The sequence below is a fragment of the Zingiber officinale genome, chromosome 4B, assembly GCF_018446385.1.
Source record: "Zingiber officinale cultivar Zhangliang chromosome 4B, Zo_v1.1, whole genome shotgun sequence".
Classification (NCBI taxonomy): Eukaryota; Viridiplantae; Streptophyta; class Magnoliopsida; order Zingiberales; family Zingiberaceae; genus Zingiber; species Zingiber officinale.
The window spans coordinates 1226795-1249071 of record NC_055993.1 but is presented as its reverse complement, the minus strand read 5'-3'; the positions used below and the strand labels follow the sequence as shown (position 1 = coordinate 1249071).

General features: G+C 33.7%; 1 protein-coding gene across 5 annotated transcripts; it reads right to left on the bottom strand.

Annotated features, from left to right (window-relative positions):
* Positions 1-970: 970 nt before the first annotated feature.
* Positions 971-18623, bottom strand: LOC121974346 (V-type proton ATPase subunit a1-like). Of its 5 annotated transcripts, none has more exons than XM_042525358.1 (18): positions 18278-18623; positions 16541-16585; positions 14336-14458; positions 14134-14241; positions 11480-11590; positions 11226-11390; positions 10881-11018; positions 9981-10088; positions 9730-9837; positions 9453-9601; positions 8730-8883; positions 5378-5538; positions 3020-3226; positions 2753-2936; positions 2477-2560; positions 1879-2075; positions 1731-1790; positions 971-1511 (listed from the first exon to the last, which is right to left on the bottom strand). In XM_042525358.1, the coding sequence occupies exons 1-18, from the start codon at positions 18416-18418 to the stop codon at positions 1307-1309; spliced, it is 2448 nt and encodes an 815-aa protein (XP_042381292.1). In that variant the 5' UTR covers positions 18419-18623; the 3' UTR covers positions 971-1306. The 5 variants fall into 5 exon arrangements, with proteins under 5 accessions (XP_042381292.1, XP_042381291.1, XP_042381294.1 ...); XM_042525357.1 differs by having other exon boundaries at positions 11226-11399; positions 18278-18622; XM_042525359.1 differs by lacking the exons at positions 971-1511; positions 1731-1790 and having other exon boundaries at positions 1888-2075; positions 2653-2936; positions 11226-11399.
* Positions 18624-22277: the final 3654 nt, after the last annotated feature.

Genomic DNA, 22277 nt, shown 5'->3' with positions numbered 1-22277 from the left:
AACTTCAGTCTGTAATTTGGAACTTTCTTTGCCATGTTTGATGCCAACCGAATATATTAAAGGCTTTGCTATGTTTGATGGATATTTGAATGATGAATCTTATACCGCAAGGTATGGTTCCTATTATGAAATCATTTTTTTATATACGCGTCTTAAAATGAAATGAATGATGAGACATTTCGTAACAATTGCTTTTGACAATCAGACATTTATGATCCAACTCTCCTTTTTATTGTTCCCTTAGATTCTCGACAATGTTGAGTAGTTTGAAGAGAGGAAGATAAGGACATGTGTGAAGAGAGGAAGCTAAGAATGTTTTCAACATCATTAAATTATCACCATTGACTCCACTTTCAATATTAACTTTTATATAACTCTAAGTAACTCCATTTATTCCATCTTATTATCTGCGTATCTATATTTACCTCCCTTCATATTCGTGGGATCGATACTATAGGGACCGTTAAAGTAACAGATCTATTTTTTTTTAATCTTTGACTTATCCTTAGTTAATTAAAAGATGATAAATTCATTTTAATGAGATATTAATAAATTCTCGATGGGCGCATACTTTAAAAAAAAAAAAAATTCCACCCTTAATTACTTGATGATCAACCAATAATTAATCTTATAATTAATCTTTTTTATATAATCTGAGCAGAAACTAAGGACATGAGATGAGCAAAATCACCTCCCATTTAAATCTTTGACTTGACAATATTTGTTTTTGTCTAAGTAACCGTTGATTGTCCATTACAGTCTTATAATTCATAGACAGTCAACCAAGCATAATTATTTTCTGCAGATTAGTAAGGTTAATTTTTTAAAAAAGTAACTCTCCTGCAATAATTTTATAACGTATAACCAATAACCCGGGGCCCATTCGATTCCCAAAATATAATAGAGAAGGAATAGAATATTAAAATTAATTGATGGCAACGTACAGCAGTCCGAAAAAAAGAAAGATACATGAAGAAAAAGGAATATTTTCATTTATATGGGCTGATTTGAACACATTACGAGGGCAAATGGTGGCCTCATATTCAACATAATCTACATTTCTATTTGACTAAAAACTTTGAAACAAAATCCTTGGGAGCATTGACTATGCTATCTATGGTATCGAAACCAGCAGCTCGCGGAAAAATCGCACTGATGAGGGAGGTTGTCGAAATCTCAAGTGTCTTGCATTCGGCTATTTGTGCTATCATGCCACTGCTATATTAAATTTAGTACTGATATATTTTGTCTATCAAACTTTCATGTCCTTATCAGTGAAGAAAAACATTTCATCTTGCACCGCCTATTAATCCTCCTCATCAGCGAGTAACTTAAAGGAGAAAGGCCTGAATTTGTAGCCATCGCCATGGTAGAACTTGCCCATGAACTCAACCCAATGAAGACGCAAAGCATGAAGGAGCGCACTTAGGGTTTCCATCATCAGCAAAACGAATGCTGTTGCAAAAGCGAAGACAACAAGACCTGTTATCCGGATGACTATGCTATCGTACCTGTACAAATGGTAGTTAAATGTCATATAATCACATTGGAAAATTCTGGCCACATTTTGCAGCAGCATTGTTGAAATTGTAGAATAAATATAAATCAGTATATGTGGTGTAAGGGACTACTGAAGCAACCCATGCTGAAACTTGATTGGATAAATTTAGTTTGCCATTGAAAGAGTTGGAACAAGCGACAGACTAAATTATTCAAGTTTGTTCACTCACCCCCAAGCAAGGAGTAATACTTTCTCATAGAAAACTGTCGACAACTCTGAGTGTGCTAAGCTGAATGCCAATATAAACAAGTGAACTCAGTAAAACAACAATTGGCTTAGATTGGTAGAACTTAAACCCTATCTAATGTGACACTTACCTAAGGGCCCAAAGGCGGAGGTAGGATGCTGTGTTGGAGACTGCACCTAGGACAAACTCAATAGAATGTATCATTTGATGAACAAATACCTCGCTGAAATTGAAATCTTCATGATGCTGATGCCTTGCAGAATCTGGTTCATGATCAACATCCATTTCAGATGTTCCAAGAATGCCATAGGTCCGTCCTTGGAATCGCTATTCAAGGACATCACACACACACACACAGTAAATATCATCTAAAAATTATAGCTATTGCTAAGTCTCAAAACTGATAAGATATGTAAACATAAAGTATCAAGTAAAATAGAAACAGCACTGGACTGCAATTTCTTGAAAAGCAAATATAGATTCAACAAGCTTACTACAGACATGCTCCATAATAAACAAAACTAAAAAAGTTACTAGTAAGCTCAATGTGAAAAATTCAATAAACCGAATAGTAGATTTATTCAAATAAACATGTTATTATAGAAGAAAAACAAAAGAATCAAGTCATGGAGTGTAGAATTCACAATGAGTTTTCTTGAGCATCCGAAACTACTTTTCTCGGAGATCATCCATGAATAGTCACAGTGAACTTAAGTTTAAAATTCTACCTCTGTCTGTTGTCTCTTCAAGATAAATGGTTTTGGAAAAAGCATCCAAGGAACTGCCACTATCGCCAGAATCAATAATAATATCTGCATACAGAATCAAGCAAACTTCAATTACGACCAGAACCAATAATAATATCTGCATACAGAATCAAGCAAACTTCAATTATGGCCAGAACCAATAATAATATCTGCATATAGAATCAAGCAAACTTCTGTTGTGGAGCACATAGAAAACACGTCCATCTCTCTGTAAAGAAGATGAATGCAAAGAGTGACCTGCAATTCTTTCTGGCCCCAAAACAATTGATTCTCTCCAAGATTGCCAAATGGTTCAAGGAACATATAAATCATTACATGATACAAGTCAGCTTGAGATCCTGTGCACCATTTGATGACAATAAGAAGTGCAAGATAACCAAAGAGACTGTTGAGAAATATCATCTGCGGAATAAACTGATACCTGAAAAGTGAGTAAAGGAATTCATATTTCAGAACCTTGGTTGAAGAGTAGATAGACAATATTCAAGCATAATTATGACATACTGTATATCAAGGGGGTTTGCATGAAATTTGGCGTCGAAGTAACTCAATATGATTCCTAAGTTCATCTGAGATACACCTAGCAATATTGACATCTTCATTTTGAGTGAGTTCAAAAAAGGCAATTCAGAGCGACTCCCACGCCATTTAGGATCCACCCCAAATGGGTATGGATCTCGGTACTTAATAAGGCCAACAGTATGCACATCACTGAAACAATAGTTAAGAAAAAAGAAGAAGAAAAATCAGACATATAAAGAAAAAAAGTTGCATAAATGTGGAGAAATCAGGAAAATGATTTTTTGAAGGCATGAGATCTAAGAGTTAGAGAAAAAGTCCAATCCTCTGTGAGCCACGAGTATTCTACAACAACAGAGTTGCTATACTACATATGATTTTGAAATTTGAGCTAAGGATGTGTCAAGCATCAATATAGTTGGCAATGAATGAACAACTATGTTGGCATTAAATGAATCAGTTAATATTGACTCTTACCATAATTTGTGGAAGTTTCAGTAGCTATATAAACTAACTTACAAATGAATTTAACAATGGGCGGCATTGTATGCATGTTGTAACACAGAAAACATAGAAATAAGTCTAGGATAATCCAGCAAGCTATTGTGGACAGTATCTTATACAATCTTTTTTTGAATGATGTATAATTTTGAAACCTAATAATGAACTTAAGTCAGAGCCGCGTGGCTGTCAACTATGCCATTGAAATTCAGGAAGTATGCTCCAAATCCTCTTTGCACGCTCAACCTCTTCAATCAAAAGGTAATTTTCAGTGTCATATGGTTCTAGGCATGTTTCAACTATTATGGAACAAAGAGAAGCTGCTAAGAGTCAAACATTAGAATAAAATCTAGCATATGCAATGGTACCCAAATTTTAAACCCTTGTTTCAAGCCAGAGTTTTAGTCCCTAGTCAAAATGAAATTGTTGTGTGTCATCATAGCCGCGCCAACAAAGGGTGGCAATCGCTCCAATGAGGAGGGGAAAGAAGAAGAATACGAGGAATTTGTCTAGAGGAGGTGTTGCCAACGCTGGAGAAACATGAGCTGCAATACACCTTAGATCTCCCTCGTGAACCAATATTGTAAAAGGAGAAAGCTTAACTAGGGTTTCAACGTAGAGGAGGAGATTTGGCACAACTTTCTGCGATGAGCGATGGACAAATTGGAGCTTATCGCAGCAAATGATTCAGAGCTTCTCAAGGGAGATGCTGCTAAAGGAATGAAATGACTCCAAAGGATTGAGTGATTCAAAGGCTCAGAGTTTCTTATGGAAGATGTTGATCCAGGATTGAGTGATTTGGAGGCTTGGAGCTTTTCACAATGAAGGCAACCACTAAGTTTCTCTCATGTAGTGGGGACTTTGGAGCTTCTTGTATGCTGGTCAGCAGACAGAATGAAAATTTTTGCCCATGTCGACCGGCATAGCTCATGATTTTAATCATGGATGGTACATGCATGCATAAAATTTCTAGTGACATCTCAGTGACTACTTTCATACTAGGACAAACAATAGCAATAGAAGGATAGCATTCTTAAAGAAATGAAGGGGCAAATAGTGTGCCAAACATCTAATAGTTGCAAAATTGGATGCAACTGCAATTTGTTCTGAGGAATCACAAGTCATTGGATTAGATCATCATGAATCAAGCCATTAAGGTGCCAAGATATTCTGTTAGTTCATTCAAGATAAATAAGGGGAAAACCCCAAGTAATTGCCTTTTTATAAAAACCAAAGACCTTATTTTGGAAACTTCCTATCAACCCCATAAACCATTCCAATTTTTAATCCTTAAACAATGTTGACCAACACATTATTGTATAAAAGTCATGTAGAGTGTCTTGGTTAAACTGTTGCTCTGGGGATGTTTAGGAACATGAGGTATTTGGAAGTAGGAGCCTCATACAAGTGTTCAAGCAGAAAAGGACCTAAACGGTGCATTTGCCCAAGAAATAAAGATCTGGACCACGTAGACCTTACAGATATGATGTTCTTCTAAGTGCAGAATTTCAAATCCGGACACATTAAAACTAGACTTGCACAGGGTCTAACAGGATTTGATTCAGAAGATTTTCCTTTGCCTATAGTAGAAAGCATAAGATTCTAGCTTGGGATGTGTAAAGCAAAGAAATAGTATCATAATTACCATCTCCAAGCAAATATATTAACAGATACTTGCAAAACTTAACAATATGCATCTGTCTTATATTAACTACAGTGTTCTAATAATGTGCAAAAAAACATAAAATCCACTGAACCAAATGGCTATTATGCAGTGACAAGCTAAGGCTATTTGTGCATCATCAGATAATAGTATGCACAGTTGAATGGTTTATCCTTTACCTGCAATCAGCATTACGGCATTTGTATGCAGATTCACCAAAGATATAGAAGGGAACAGAGAAGAACTCATTGTATAATAGTCCACAATAAATTGAAAATAAGGCCATCAACAGTAGTACATAGCGCCCTCCATATGCCATCTCCATAAAACTGCCAAGTTTCTGGGAAGCAGTTGATATGCACGGTCAAAAAAAAAATTATCTTAGATCATCATGACAGTTACAACAGAAAAATTGACCAAACCAGTGGGTCATAAAATCATCAAAAACATAGTTTACCTGCTTTCTAAGTTAATAGATCATGCAAAATAAATAATTACAATTGACAAAAGAAGCTGAAAGGAATTATCAGGTCAAATGCTTTAGCTTACTATGGGAGTGTATCACACTGTATGAGAAAGGAAATAAGAATCTAAAATTTCCCAGATCCAGAATTTCTATTCTAGCGAATGCCACAATAAGAATTAATGTACTAAATGATCATTCACATATAATGTAAACTCCTATTATTAGCATAAACTTTCATAATGTGATATGTCCGCCAATGAAGTTATTCTAAACATCAAAAGAGATATAAAGAAACAACAGGGATGGGATTAAAATATGAGCTATAGTCAAATTGCATGTCAAATAATAAAGATTCGTACTAGTTCACCCCTATGGGTTGATAAGGATAAAGAGTGTGTGGAGGATGGAATTGCAATAAAATAAGGCTTAGTTAAAAATACACAAACCTTGGGTATGAATGTAAAATGCCAATAATGATAATCAATATTATAACAGAGGGGACAGCCTAAGGAAAAAAATTCCAAATAATGTCCTCAATTAAGATAGCGATAAAAGAATGGGCGAAGAATCTTTGGTATGCTGCTCGCATAAGCTTTAAAAACCCATACAAATAGAGCTTAGATCATATCACAACGATTTGTTAGTCAACAAACTATATACAACTGTGGAACTTCTTATTGGGTTTCTTTCCTAGCTGATGGATGATAAATGCCATGATACTTAAAAACTGGTATTTTACTGAACTGTGTAAACAAGTTTCGGTATTACCTGAATTTTTATAATACTCAAATCACGTACTATATTCTAGAAATACCCCTTCTCTTTCTCTATAGGTCCATCAACCAATTTCGTCCGATATTGACTGATGGATTTAGAAAACTCCAAATCACTTCGAACCAAAACCAATGTACTCTTAGAAACCTCATTAATGTTTTATGTTCTCATATCTAAATTTAATAGCATAAATTGAAAGCAGTGAATTAAATTGAGCGCACATCTCCAAACTTTTACTCTACTAATGCAAAAATTCATTGCTCTCAATTTATGCTATCAAATTCAGTTCTGAGGGCACAAATATTTTAAGGAGGTCTTTAGGAGTATATTGATTTTAGTTTGAAGTGCTTCGGAGTTCTCAAAGTCCATCAGCCAATTGATGGACTTATATCATTTGAAAATTCAAAAGTTAGATAATTTTTAAATCAAGGGAGTTCTAGGAAACCACTGGTGGTGTTGGTTAGTGAGTATCATTGTCCTAAGCCTTATAATGAACTTATGATAAATTTTATCAAGCTTTTGTAAGTTTAAAAATTAACTGCTCTCAATTTACGGTATCAAATTTAGATTCAAGGACATAAATACATTAAAGAAGTTTTTAGGAGTACATTGGTTTTGGTTTAAAGTGATTTGGAGTTCTCTAGGTGCATAAAGAGGGATATTTCGGGAATATGGTACGTGATTTGGGTATTATGAAAGTTGGATACGTGATTTAGGTAATACTGAAACTTGCTTACGTGGTTTTGTAAAATGCCACTTAAAAATTGTTTTGCACTGTCCTTTTGAATCAGATGTCAAATCATTACTATGTAACCTAGAAATGTGCAAGTTTTTTTAAAAGGATATGAGTTGCAAGTTAGGTAAAAGTTTTCCAACATTTCTTAGGGAGAGAAAAGCTTGCATTTCTAACCCAATAAAACCATCAACCATCTACCATCTACCTACACTTGGGATTCCATGTTTTTGTGAGGGCTAGAAACCAAAAATATTAACCCCCTTACTTGGAAAGATGAAAATAAAAACTAAGGAAAGTTTTCCATGAGGAAAATTTTCTGCCATTTATTTTGTGAAACAGAATGGACTACTCATCCTTTCCGTTATTTACCTATTATAAAATAATGGACAGATGGATTTAATAATCCATATGTGGATCATTTTTTTTGATATTTTTTTTATTGCCCAAATCAAACGAAACAAACTTTCCTTCCTCTTCACATTTTTTTTTGTTTTTCTCACACTCGTGACTACGGGGCCTTGCACAGCCATGGGGGGCCTTGAAAGGCCGTTGTAGGCGGCCCTGCATGAGTCGCCAATCCACACCTCGAAGTAAATAGAGCATAAATTATTCCCTTCATAGTGGTGCTTGAACAAGCACTAAAATGAGGTTCAAAAGCAGAAGTGGATGGTAGAAATAGACTAGAGATGCTGTGGCAAGTAGAAATAGATTAGAGATGTTGACCACTGGCATGGATAGAAGAAAAAGAATTGACCTCGCAACTCAATAGTAAGGCATGATAGTGTTATTTGAATGTTGAATATATTAACGATATACTGAAAGTGAGTGCAAATCAAACAAAAAATATTTAACAATATTGGATGTTAGAGTAGGTTTGGACGGTAGAAGAGCCCAAAAATAAGAACTATACATCATAGGCTAAATAGTCGGTGTTCACAATTTGTCATTGTTGTTATTATTTTTCATTGAACATGTGCAGCACATGGAATAATGAGATTGAAGCTCAACAATAGGAAGACTACAAGAATGGATCCATCAGAAGCAAAGAACATAATGCAAATTCTATCTACCAATACTAAAATAAATGCAATAATTTCTCAAAATTCTTAATGAAGCAGGCTCATAATCTAGATTTAAGATTTCTTAAACACAGGATGGAACAACTCGGAGCCAAACTGTATTAGATAATTAGGCCATCCTAATATGGCTCTAACCAATTACATCATAATAGAGACAGCTGAAATGTTCACCCATCCATTTATAAAATTGAAAATTTATAGCATCTTATGATATGAAATAACAAAGGATTGCAAATTTAGTATGTTCTCATGCAGGATACATAGGACATGTAGGCACAAATTTCTATTCTATAGGGAATATAAGAAACTAACTTCCAAGGAAGAGTGAAGATGCATTACAAAAGATTCAAAAACAAAACATTTCACAAGGTAAATACCATGTCTGATTTCAGTGGCATTTAACTTGGAAACCCTTGACAAATTTGTAGTCAAGAACATACAAAGAAATTCTCAAAAAGTCGAAGGATGATAACAACCTGAGATCCTAGCTTTTTCTCATGCAGGATAAGAACCAGTGATCCCAACAGCAAGCATAAACCGTGGCCCCAGTCACCAAACATCACAGCAAATAAAAATGGAAAGGTAATGACTGAATAAACAGCAGGATTTGATTCTTGGAATCTAGCAACACTGCGTATGAACAAGAACTGCGTATCATAAATATGAAATTACTGAAATGTGATTTCAAAAATTTATCAAGAAATATTCTTCAACTTATTAGTTAATTCTTGCGAAATCTCTTCACAGAGGACCAACAAGTTAATTATTTTCAAGCTTGTTTCCTTTTCATTGCCTGAGAAAGACTTTTAATAATTATAGAAACCATTCAAAACAATCTTCCATGATATTTCTTATTAGGTGATGGCACTATTTTGATCAAAAACTGACTTGAAATATACTCTTAGACATTGAAAGCTTTCAACAACTGGTAATGTTTCAAAAATGGCCATACTTGTTGCAGCCACACCAAAGTAAATAGCATCCTATTCAAATAGTTGTAGGAATTGAAATTTTATATGGACAAACTAACAGGATAAATGATGATGAAGATATTCTAGCTCACTAAGTTTAGGAAGGAAACATAAATGATGTCTTAAAGACAGATGACATTCACTGACTGAAATTCATGCAATCATTGTCCATTCAACATGATTTGGTAAACCAAGTTATTTACCAATAGCCAAAATTAAGTTATTTACCCATATGCATCCACAATTTCCTGAAATGCATTTGTAAACCGATTTGTTCTGAAGTATGTTGGGGGAGATTCAGAAGAATCCATATCATGGAATATTATCCCCACTTGAGAATTGCTATGAATTGTTGCATGATGCAAAGCCTCCTTGATCTGTGGCATCAAAAGATCATTTAAAATAATTATAAACAATCACTATATTAACTATCCTGCCATGATATAAACACTTTTATATACTATAATTTCACCTAAGATAATAATGCTATCAATTAATTTATCACCTGTGGTTTAGCAAATGTTGGGCACCATCCTTCTCCAACAAGGCACTTTTTTGTGACATCAAAGTTAAGCATATTCAATGTGTCATATACAGCTTTTTCTTTTTTTACCTAAAAATAGAATGAAATCAATAATGCACATCTTGTCCATATGAATCACTATGCGTACATGTATTGCTGGAAAAAATTTCATCAATAAGACTGATATTCAAATCAAACTAGTAGAAGAAGGATCGGATAGTAACTAGTTATACCATGATAGTCCAGTTCCAAAGTTGAGAACCAATTGAAGCCAACGCCTTATTTCTATGGCGCATTCCAGCGTCTAATGTTGCTTCTAATTCAGACAGGCGCAATGAAACCTAGATGAGCATAATGAAACACAATATCAAATTAGTTATTATAGATTTCTTATGGATCACAGCAATGATGTGAACTCCCCTGCTTCAACCACAAAGGCACAACATAGCGACAAGTTCCCAAAAACCCAAACAGTTAAATGACTTACCTGCAGATACAAAAATGTTCTAGAATATAGCAAAAATGGATGTCATAGTAAGTGTGATTGGCATCTATCATAAGACTACCAACCAACTAGAAAAGCTAAGTTTTTGAGAGAAGGGTAGAATACAGACATAAATAATTTAATTAAAACATCAACCAATGTATTTATAACAATATAATAACATTATTCTCCCTATTTTAAAATTCTTTCATAAATGCGTGAATACTAAAAAAAATTATCTAACACTTGACTCTTCAAAATAACTTCACAACAACGTTAGTTTAAGAGAATGAGAAGATCAAAGGCTTAAAACTTACCACCATCTCAGAAGATTATGAAGTATCAGATAGATAATGCATAACCTAAAGTTTCTTCAAGGAGAAGGACAAAAGGGAAAATTCATTTCAGAGAGTATTGATATGCCATGGTAGAGAGAACAAGCAGAAGATAATCATAATTAGTTCATAATTGTAGAATATCTGCTAACTCATATAATATTCCCAATAAGCTTCAGAATAAAATCTTAATCACTGCAAGAGGTAATAACTGAATGTGAAAATTCTTGTGCACATACTGAAATCTAAATGATCAGTTAAAGTGTCTTAAGACACAATGCATCACATGATGAACTGAGTAGGAAACAGCATACCTCATGAGCCAGTTGTTTCTGTTTGCTGTTCTCTTCTGGTACAGGATAGCAACTTGCCCCAAAAGCTTGACAGATTTTCAGTATTTTGCTCTTAGCCTGCTCTCCAGAGAAGAAAACTACAAATACCGTCTTGTGTACCTACATAATATGAGCACAAATATACTTAATGTCATTAAAAAAAACATAAACATTGGTCTAGAGGCATGGGGAAAAGGAAATTGAGCTAGGTTATTAGTTTTCTTTGTCAGGAAATTTTAAAATGTTCTGAAATCCTTAAGAAAATAAATGGTATCAAGAATCAATATGGCTTATGTTAGAAAAAAAGTGAGGGAAGGATACTCTTACCATTTCACCAGACACTGGATCCATGACCTGCTCCCCTGCAGGTGCTTGATTGAAGAACATATTACCCCGGGTGGCCCGGAAGAGCATCCTCTCAAATGCTAGCTCTTTTGACTGGCATATAATCCCACTGATGAATCTCAAGCCAGCCATATTTGAAGGCTCGGGCTGAATAGACTTTTAATGATATTCTTGTTTCAGTAACCAAATGACTAAACAACATACTTACTACAGTTAACAAGGAGAGGCAATAAAACCTGCTCAAGCAAAGATAACCCGTCCTCATCTTTCATAGAGTAGTTGTTTTCAATTAACTCAGTCTCTGCCATGACTGCATGATTTTGAGCTGAGCCAAGAAATCTACCTGCCTGGAATAAAACATAAGTGCAGATCCACTGAAGCAGCCTATCATAAATATGGAAATGCCTCAAAGAATGCATTTCCATAGTGTCAATAAATGCAAGAAACAGTATAAGAGGAATTCCCTTTGTGTTCAAAGAATATAGTTGGCAACTTGAAAGCCCACAAGACTGTGTAGTTCTTTTTTTTTTTTTTTTTTGAAGAGTTTTTTGCATGATCATAAGAAAGTCATCAAATGTGATTTCTCCTATTTGTACTGGGATACCTCATACTTCAATAAACCTGTATCACTAAGCCTAAAGCTTTTAGTAATTGGTTAATTGCATAACCCGAAGCAATTCCATATGAATTAACTTTGACCTAATTTGATATGGAAAGTTTTTTTTATCATACCAAGAGATCCAATAGCAAATATAACCAAAACGTGTTTTGTTATGTTTCATAAGATTTTATGGATCTAGAATCTATTTAATTGGAATAATTAGTGTGAATAGAAATATTTTTTTCTATTGTAACATAAATTCACAACATCTTTGGTATACCACAACAGATATAGTATTCAATAAGATATAATTTGTGAGTTTGTTTGGCTGATTGGAATATGAGTAATTTGATGGTTGATTTACACATTAATGAAAGTGTAGTCAAGAAAATATTGAATTTTATATTGCTTTATATTTAAAATTAGATGATGTACATTTGAGTTACATTACAAATATATTGATATTTAGCATAAAGTGAAGTACTTAGAGCATCCACATCAGTTATCCTCTGCATCAGTTACCCTATCCATTTCTTAAATTTATATTTGATGAATAGTGATTCTCTAAATTTAGGGAATGAAACCTCTACCCTAAAAATAAAATAATATTTCTTTTTAATCTCTCTTCTTCCACTCATTCCATAAATAAAATAATAAAAAATAGAAGAAAGAGAAGAAAATAATAAAAAAATTAAGGATGATGGAAATTTTAAGGTATTTGATGTAGTATGTAGTGAAAAGTGATTATCTAAATTTAGGTCATTTACCCTAAATTTTAAATATAGTAATAGAGAAATTGATGTGGATGCTCTTAGTTTTGTGTTATTGATACTAATATGTAAATAATAAGAAATAAAAATATTCATTATTATTTTTATATTATAGGTTGGAGTGTTGACCTATTAGGAGACATTAACAACACAAACAATAAGTAAATGTAGTAAAGATAAAAATTTTAGGTGGATCAAAATATTAACATTTGAGAACAATTAAGTGTATCCCCAATGGATGATAAAATAAGAGAAAATAGGTTGAGATGATATAGATATATTCAAAGACATTGAATATATTGTCCACCAACAAGAGTTGAATCTAATGGAACGAAAGGTGTATGGAGTAGAGGAAGACCAAATATTAGACAATGTAATAAAAATGATAAAAAAAGATTTTTAAGTAATTGAATACAGCTAATGATGACTCTTGACTAGAAACAATACAAAATACAAGTTGACGCCTGCATAAGTAGGGGTGGAGACACGGCGCAGGGCGCGATGGCGGTAGGGAGTGAAAGAGAGGCGAATGGGAGGCAACGACACAGTCGCCTCCCCTCAATGTAAACACATACATTTCGCCCCCTCGATATGAAATTTCTGGCTCCATCGCATAACCATATCGACTTATTTTTGTATGAATTTACATTTTATACATTCATATAAACAGCTTAGAAAGGATGATATTTGAAAATGGGAATTAAGATTATGTTCATATTGTTAGGTCAAAATTTCTCTATCCTAATGCCATACAAGTTATATATAGTCAAGTAACAGATAATTAAAGAATGTCTTCCTAAATTGGTCTTTCTTATAACTTTTCTTTCTAAACCATGCATGTATGTTAGGCTCAATGCTTTTGTTATATTTCACACTCTTTCTCTTTTTGAATTTCGTATCAAATTTGTACCGTTTGAATCAGGAACAGTGATGGCCATACTGAGCAGTATAGGCAAAAATATCAAGCATCCTCAGCAAATATATTTTTTAGCACATTTATAGTTTTCTCACGGGTTCAAATCCTGGAAATAACCTCTTGCAAAAAGTAAGATAAGGCTACGTACAATGGATCCTTCCCCGGGACCCCGCATAGCGAGAGCTTCGTGAACGGGCTGCCCTTTTTTTTATAGTTTTCTCATAGATTATAAATGTGAACAGTGGAAGACATAGATATACAATAAATTTTTCTCATGCTTAGGCTACCATCCAGATTTAGTCACCCAAACTCATGAATAAATACATCAAAAGATGTGCATTGTGCAAGGCTAGCTAAATCCACAAGTCAATATCATGACCAAATAAATATAGGCTCTGGGAGGAAAATTTCAATAAGAATACTTGAATTTTCACAGACAAATTAGATATTACAGACAAATTTCAAGCACAAAATGAACATGTAGAACTTTGCAAATGGGTTTAGGAAAGAAAATAGTTAAACTCCAGTTTCTATTTCAAGAATCATCAGTAATAAATTAAGATATTCTTGCACCAAAATACATGAAAGTAACTAGAAAATTACCTTTAATAACACCAGCTTAAATTCAAGTAGCTCATTATATGTTTGTTGCAATTTCTCACTGTTTCTATTCATTTCTAGAAGTTCAACCTCATGTTCGCTCAATCTTATCTAAAACAAGAGAATATCAATGTTATTAGTAACATTATGATTATGAAAAACAAAAGATTACAAGACAATAAGTCTACTGAGAAAAGCAACATACCTCAAGTTGCTCCAAGTCAATCACTTCTTCTGAAGCAGAATCTGGATAAGTTGTAACGCCGGCCTTGCTTATCTGATCAGCAAAAAACCTTAATTTTCTTGACATCTCGCCACACCTCTTTACCTTTCAGAGTAGAAGAAAATTAATATCAGACAATATAATGATTGATCCAGATGCACAAAGGCACAACCTACTATAGCCTAAAGTAGTAAGAAATAGAAGCAAAAGTATCAAAAACAATAATAAGATGGTAAATGGAGCAAATAACCATCAGATATTCAGCACAGCACAGAAAACATAGCTGTATTTCCTACAGTAGGACTGACAAAAGGAAATGAACTTGTTGATTTTGTCCAAGGAAATGGTAGGACAAAAGGAAGTGGCTTTTAAATGTTTCCCTGGCACATAAACAGACCTCTTCCAGACAAACTGGGTAGAAGCAATATTGTGCACAATTTTGAAAGGAAAATCTCGTCAAAATAGCAATTATTATTTTTTGAAAGCTATTAAATTAATCAATATTTAATAAATAATCAAATTTCAAATTAACTTTCCTGCCCTCTTTTCGTCCCTCCAATGGGATTACAAACTAGGAAAATCATTCCCTCCAATATTTTTTTCCTCAGCTCCTTTCAAATCCTAGTTATTTCCCTCCTTGTAGGAAACTGTCCTTTAGATTGCAAAATTCAAACTGATCATTTGGATGACACCGTTTAAGTTTCCCAATGTACCATTCTATTAAGAAAGATGAACAGATACACAAGCCTTCAAGACAAGTAGAAATCACATAAATACTGTACACAATATTGAAGTGCATCAATCATTTGCACATTGTAATTGCATCTGTCAATCACTGTATGGAGTTCTAATAGATGCAAAGTGTGAACTATCTGATGGATGCAAGGTGTGGACTATGTCAAATTTGCAACATGATGTCTGATAGAGTATTAAGGATTTAAGGTGCTGACAAGGTCACGACACAGCAGGCAGCAGGGTAATTAAGGTGCCTCTTTGGTTAGGTAGAGTATGATATGACACCAAAAGGGAAATAGATGTGTAATTGTCTTGAAACTAAATCATCCTATTTTAATGTAATAGTTTAGTTACCTTTTAAATGTTGTTATTCCAGCAATGAACACTGTTGTCAAAATTTTAATTTATAAAATGCAACAGTACTATATCATGACTTTAGCCCTACCAAACGTGAGTTTTTCAAATAAGGAAGAACAAAGGCCTTCCAGCCAAGTAACTAAGATAAATGAAGCAGAAAGCTGGAAAGCTGATAGAAATAACAAATAATGTCTAGATCAACTAAGAAAACCTTACTTAGAGTCTGTAGACTTCTATGGCCCAACACCTATTAACCTCAAAGAATTAGAATGTTGACTATGACAGGTTATTCTTCTGTTTAACCTTGCATTAAAGTTCAAAAAATCTTTCTATGTTCACCATTTCTGATCCTATTCTAACTCATTCCAACTGTGTAGGATTGAAACGAATGAGTGTGTTTTCAACGTGGGACTTTGTTTGCAACTTTGAAACCCCAACAAATTGTTCATCTGGATCAGTATGCCAAAAATGTCATATGCTTGTGTGCCTGACTCATCATGTGAATGACAGCAATAGGTCTCCAAGTGCTGACATTACATTCCTGCCAACTCGTAACTAAACCAAATGAATAGTCCAGAACTGTAGGTAACTGGTCAGCTAGTCCTAGGGCAAGCCAATGGCAGCAACTAACAACATTACCTTTATTTTAATATTTCAAACATAACATAATAGGAGATTGATTATATTCTTAACAAATTGGAAATAACATTTGTTTCATACTACCATCTTGATAAAAAATCTCATGTTATGAAAAATAATAATAATATACTGATTTGTTTAGATTGAACTCAAAGTTTCGTGCTATTATATCTTATTATTCATATTCAATAAGGTGAAGTCATAATTTTTCTTTTTTTCTAAATAAAAAATCATTGGTTCTAAACATGAGGGAATGCTAGATGTTTGGTAATTTTTCCTCTGATCAAGATGAACGATGTGATTGAAGTGGCTATTCCCACACATATTATGCACGCTATACTTTTACTTAGTATGATATCACTTGCAAGTCACCAACAGTTCAGTTCAACTCCTATGAAATTCAGGGTTACTAGTTAGATTAAAAGAAACCTAAAAGAAGTCTAATTAAGTATATACCTGATTAACAAATGTTCGCTGAAAAGGACTTTTCTCTTCATTTAACTGCACAGAAAAAAGAGGAATGTTAGTTGAATTATGCAAATAGAGGTTGCAACATTCAGGACTATCTATTAGCAAGATAATATGAGAATTAGACAATGCTTCAAAATGTCACTAGATCCATAACTTATGTATGGTTGTTTGCAATACTAAGACGATCCAATTGAGTAAAATGACCAGTGATGCTGATAGACACATCAACTCAGGTTAATATGTATGACATAAGTAAAAAAATGCAAAGTCTCAAGGAGTATGTTAAGCAGCATTTGCAATAAAAAAAAGTCACACCAGTACATATTTTGGCTTACAACTGCCAACACGACATAATATGAAACAGGAAAAATTACACCCTTTTGTAATAAGTGTCACCATAATAGCAAGTGAGAATGTGAGAGTAACCTAAAATGTTGATGTTTGTAAAAGTCAACAAATCAAGTTAAGGAGTTAACCTAAAATTACGAATGATTTGTCAAAAAGGATACCTTTCCCTACTCTGAATTGCATGGAAGATCAAGCTCGATGTCAGTCTCTCATATATGAATCATTAGACTTTGATACTTAAAAATTCTTATTAATTCCGAATTTATTTTTAAATATTTGAAAAAGGGTATGCTTTTAATTTTAAATTAATCTAATTGGTAGTAGACCAGTTATTTGTTTGACCCATGATTAAGATTGATCCAGATAGCTTGCCACTGATCACGCAGACTTAATCAAGGAATCCATGTGCCAAGTCTTAGACTTTATGCACAATTATGATTGATTGTTATTGGTTATAATACTGAGATACCTTATTGGTAATATCCAAACTTGCTTTGCCTAGGCCACAGAATTTTTCTCTTCTATTTAAGAAAGGTGGATCATTCTATCAACTTCTAGTCTTGGGACTAATATCAGTCACCTTTAGATTCTTATAATGGACCAAACCCACCTTTGCCTTTGTTGAACTACAAAGAAGGTCTAGCTCAATTTCAATTTATCATATATGAATAATGGACATGAGTAATGAAGAGAAATTAGGTTTGACCACCAACTCACAAACAAATAAATGTATATGTGCATAAGTGTCTGTCATGTTAGCGAAGATGTGAGAGAAATGCTACTCAACTACGTTGATAGGGAGATAGCTTCTTATCAGATAAAAGTATATCGTCATGCTATATGTTATCGCAGATCTGCAATGAAAACAGGAGTGGACATGGTTATATTGCTGATCGCTTCATGATCTTAAAATAGGAATTAGGAACTCTGCTCGTGAGTCTTCCATATTCTCAAGAACATAAAACTATCAGAAGTTGTAAAAGGTAAAAAGGAATAATCAAGTGAAAGCAAATGCTCCGTAAGTTAACAGCATCAAAATTTTAGAACAACAAAATACGAGACCCCAAACTGATCGCACTCGACTATTGAACAATCTCCGATATTTGCGTTTGCAATCTGGCAACTAATGATTCGTCGAGATTTAGTTGCATGAGAAATGTTTTCCCTTTTCTAGTCGAGTTAGTCCTGTGGGGTATCCGTGGTGGAATTTGAAACATATAATATTCAGTACCAAACGCATCAGTGCAAGGAAGGAAAAAAGAAAATAAATTTCAAACGAAAAGTCCAGTCGAAACAATAAGATAAAAAAAAGGATAAAGGCAAATGCATCCAGCTAGATTCAGGGATCAGATCTGGAAGTTTAGGGCTGCTCACGTCTTTGAATTGGAGGAGGCCGATCTCGCCGAGGTAGGAGACGGCGAGTTGAGCGGATTCGACGGGCATGATGAGCTGAACGAGGCTCATGTCCTCGGATCGAAAGTGATCCATCGGCGGCAAATCGTCGAAGAATTTCATCGCAGCTCGAACCGATCGAATCTATGCAACCACAAGAAGGAATGCGGAGATCGAGCAAGCGCGCGTCAGATCTGGGACGATGGGTTCCGCTTCTGCTCTCGCCTCATGCGATTCGCAACCGCCATTTGTCGTGGAAGGTTCCGAGCGCGTTCGAAGCTCAAGGAGAGAGATGTGTTCCGAGTTTGGGAAAGAAATAAGAACCCAAAAACGCCCTTCATTATTGGAGAAATGGCGAGCATATCGACACACAAATACCTGGAAGTCCGATAGCCCGAATCCGCTAAGTAAATTGGTCGCCGTTGACTTTGTGATCAAGAGAATACTCCTTTTAATTGGTTGTCGTTGAGTACAATTGAAAAATAAAAAATATATTTTCTTTTCAACTTTATTCACTTGAGTTGCGTGGGTTTAATATCTCCTTATTTACTTCCCAAAATAAAGAATCTAAGTAAGACATTCTGTATTTTATGATTAAATAGATGAAAGATCATTATCAATTCAAAAACGGTTTAAATTCACTTTAAATGAACAATTAAGAAATAATTTTTTCTTTTAAAATATTTGTTTTAATTATCATATGACATTTAATTAAGGATAAATTATAAATTATATATATACCCCCTCTAATTTATTGTTATTTTATCTACATTTAATGTTTTGAGGAGCAAATAAATTATTTGGTGGATTGAAGGGATGTAATGAAAAAAAAATACTAAATTATAAATGTGTTCTTTTTTAATATACTTTTAAAAATAATTTATAAAAAAAATTGGGTAGATATAGCTGAAATCATAAATTTGAATTACAATAACAATCAAGTCTTATTTCACTAAATGGGATCAGGTATATAAATCCTTTTAGGTCATTAAGATTTATCCTCTACTATATAATTATTTATACTTAAATATATTTTATCTTATTTTATTATTATTCACCAAGTATTTTTAGGTATTCCTCTTACTCGTTTGATATTTGTATTTGTCATAGTTTCAAGTCGCTTAACTGTAGAATTTATTGGTCATCTAAGTATATACTCGTATAATCTTAAATATGTTTTCAGAGTCTTCCCTCAATAAATACAACTCTGACTTTCTCTTTTATACTCTCATTTCTTATTCTATCTATTATCGTATGTCCATACATCCACTTTAACATCCTTATTTCTGCAACTCTCATCGTCTACTCATGTGCTTGAGTCATAGTCTAACATTTAACTCCATATAACATAACATGTTTAACTACAATTTTGTAAAACTTTCTTTTAAGTTTTAGAGGTACTTTACAATCACAAAAAAACACTTAACGCTCTCCTACATTTCAATCATCTTACTTGCATTCTATGTAAGATATCATTTTATAAAAATGATCCTAACTATTTAAAACTCTCATAGACAATTCATTATTTCTTATTTTAATAATTATCTCATTACGTTTAATAGTATTAAACTTAAATTTCATATATTATATTTTTATTCTATTAAATCTAAAACCTTTTCCTTTTATATTTCCTACTAAAATTTTAATTTAACATTTACTCTGCCTAACTTTTGATTAATGGGTTATAAATGTATATATATATATATATTTTGTGGAACATTTAATGACATAGAGCATGGATTAAGTGGTGGATGTTTGAAGATTCACCTATCTAAATTAAGAGGGTTGAAGACTCAGTGACATAAGGGTATGAGAGATTATGAGAGTGAATGATTTTTAAAATTTATTATTATTATTTTTACTTTTAAACATCATTATAATGTTATGTAATCAGTCATGTAATATGTGAGTAACTTAGGGCTTGATTGTGAAAGCCATCACCTAAGGTTTAATATCCCAAGTCATAGTTTATTACATCTGGATCGGAGTCTTATGACTTAGAGCATCTATATTGGTATTAATGTGTAGGTGTTATAACACTTAGAACATGTTATAATCAATTTGAGTGTGTTTTTCTGTTGGTATAGTTAATATCAATGGTCAAACTCAGATTTTGATTAATGATAAATAGATTAAAGTTATATATTATGTTTGTTTAACCTCTTTACCGAGTGTACAGAAATTGACGGGTCTAGAGGACTTGACACCAGACTGAAGCCTAGTAGGTTTGAGGACATGATAACTGACACAAATACCAGATAGGTCAATGTGTGACTTAATATCTGGCAAGAAGTCCAATTGGATTTGCGAGACCTGACAGTTGACTGAAGTTCAATTGAGTTTGCATACTTGACAACTGACAGAAAAAACCTAGTGGGTCAAGAAGCAAGTCAAGTAACTACAACTCGTAAGTGAGGTAAGTTATTAGAGGAGAGAGATCCAATGAGGATAAGTCCCAGTTGGATTATAGGTGTTGGTCCAGCATAAAGTCATTTTAGAAGTTTAAGCTGAGAATCATGACTAGATCCTAGTTTTGATAAGACATAATATAATTAATAATCATTTTATTTTATATTGTGTTAATTTTGTTTTGTAAGTTATACTTAGTTGTACTAATTATCTTGTGATGTAGGAAATTAGATGGCTGAAAAAAGGCTCCATGCACTTGGACCGTGTCCGTGCACCTAGAGGTCCGAACACCCAGAGTTGGTCTAAGCGCCCCAAAAAGGGGTCGAACAGGCGACTAACTGAGTTGAGGTGGCAAACTCTGATAAGCCAGCATACGTCAGGGTGGGTCCATGCACTCAGACTGGTCCGGGCGCCCGGAGATGGATGAAGTTTCAGAGATAGAGCTTCGACGAGGTGCGGACATGTTAGCGGTCCGAGGGCCTGATTGTGTCCAAGTGCCCGAACATGGATAAGTCAGCGAAGTCCCAGGATCGGATAGACCTCGTTGAAGGTGTTCGGGTGCCTAAAAAAGCCTATAAAAAGGACTTCGACCAGAAACTTCAGAACATCATCCACTCCGACTTTTGTACTCGTGCATTGCTCTGAGAAGACTTCTACAACACCGAAACGTTGCTCCGACAATCAATGACCAGACTCCTACTTCTTTCTATTATCGGAAGACTTTAATTTTACTGCATTGTACTTAAATTTATGTAATCATTTTGAGTTTATAGTGATTGCCCAACAGAAGTACTCAACGAGTGTGGGTCTTAGAGTAGAAGTCATCGAAGACTCCGAGCTAAGTAAAACAAACTTGTGTTAGTGTTTGTTTTCCTTTTTCATCTCACTTCCTTTTTCACACTTAGTTACATTTCCACTGCGAACTCGATTTCAAAATCGTAAAGAAATATTTTTAAATACATATGATTCACCCCTCTCTCTCATGTGCATCAATCCTATAGTTATAACACCAACACATTAACAATGTTCAATTCTTTAAACATTCTTAATGAATATATTTAAATTAAAAAAAATAATAATAAGCAAATTAATTGTGGGTATAAAAAATAAGGATTAATGAATAGATAGTGGAACTCACAAAATGAACGTTAATATTAAAATGAATATATGGATGTGTATTAATATTAACATGTAATTGTTATTACACTCAAATAGTATTACAATCAATGTTAGTAAGTGTTTTAACACACACATCAACATTTAATTCTTTGAATATAGTTAATGTATTTATTTATTTAATATAAAATTTAAAGAAAAAGGAATGAGTGGGCAGTGAGACTCACAAATAATATGTATTAATGTTAAAATAAATGTGAGTGTGTGTTAATAAGGGGGTGTATTAATATAATGAATATGTGACATGTGAGTCCTATTTTTTTTCCTTTTTGAAAAGGTGGTATATATTAATGTTCAAACTAATACAAATGCCCTTACAACACCCACATTTAGGGATGACAATAGGATAGGTTCGGATCGAATTTCATATCCTTTATTCTCATACCCATCAGGGATC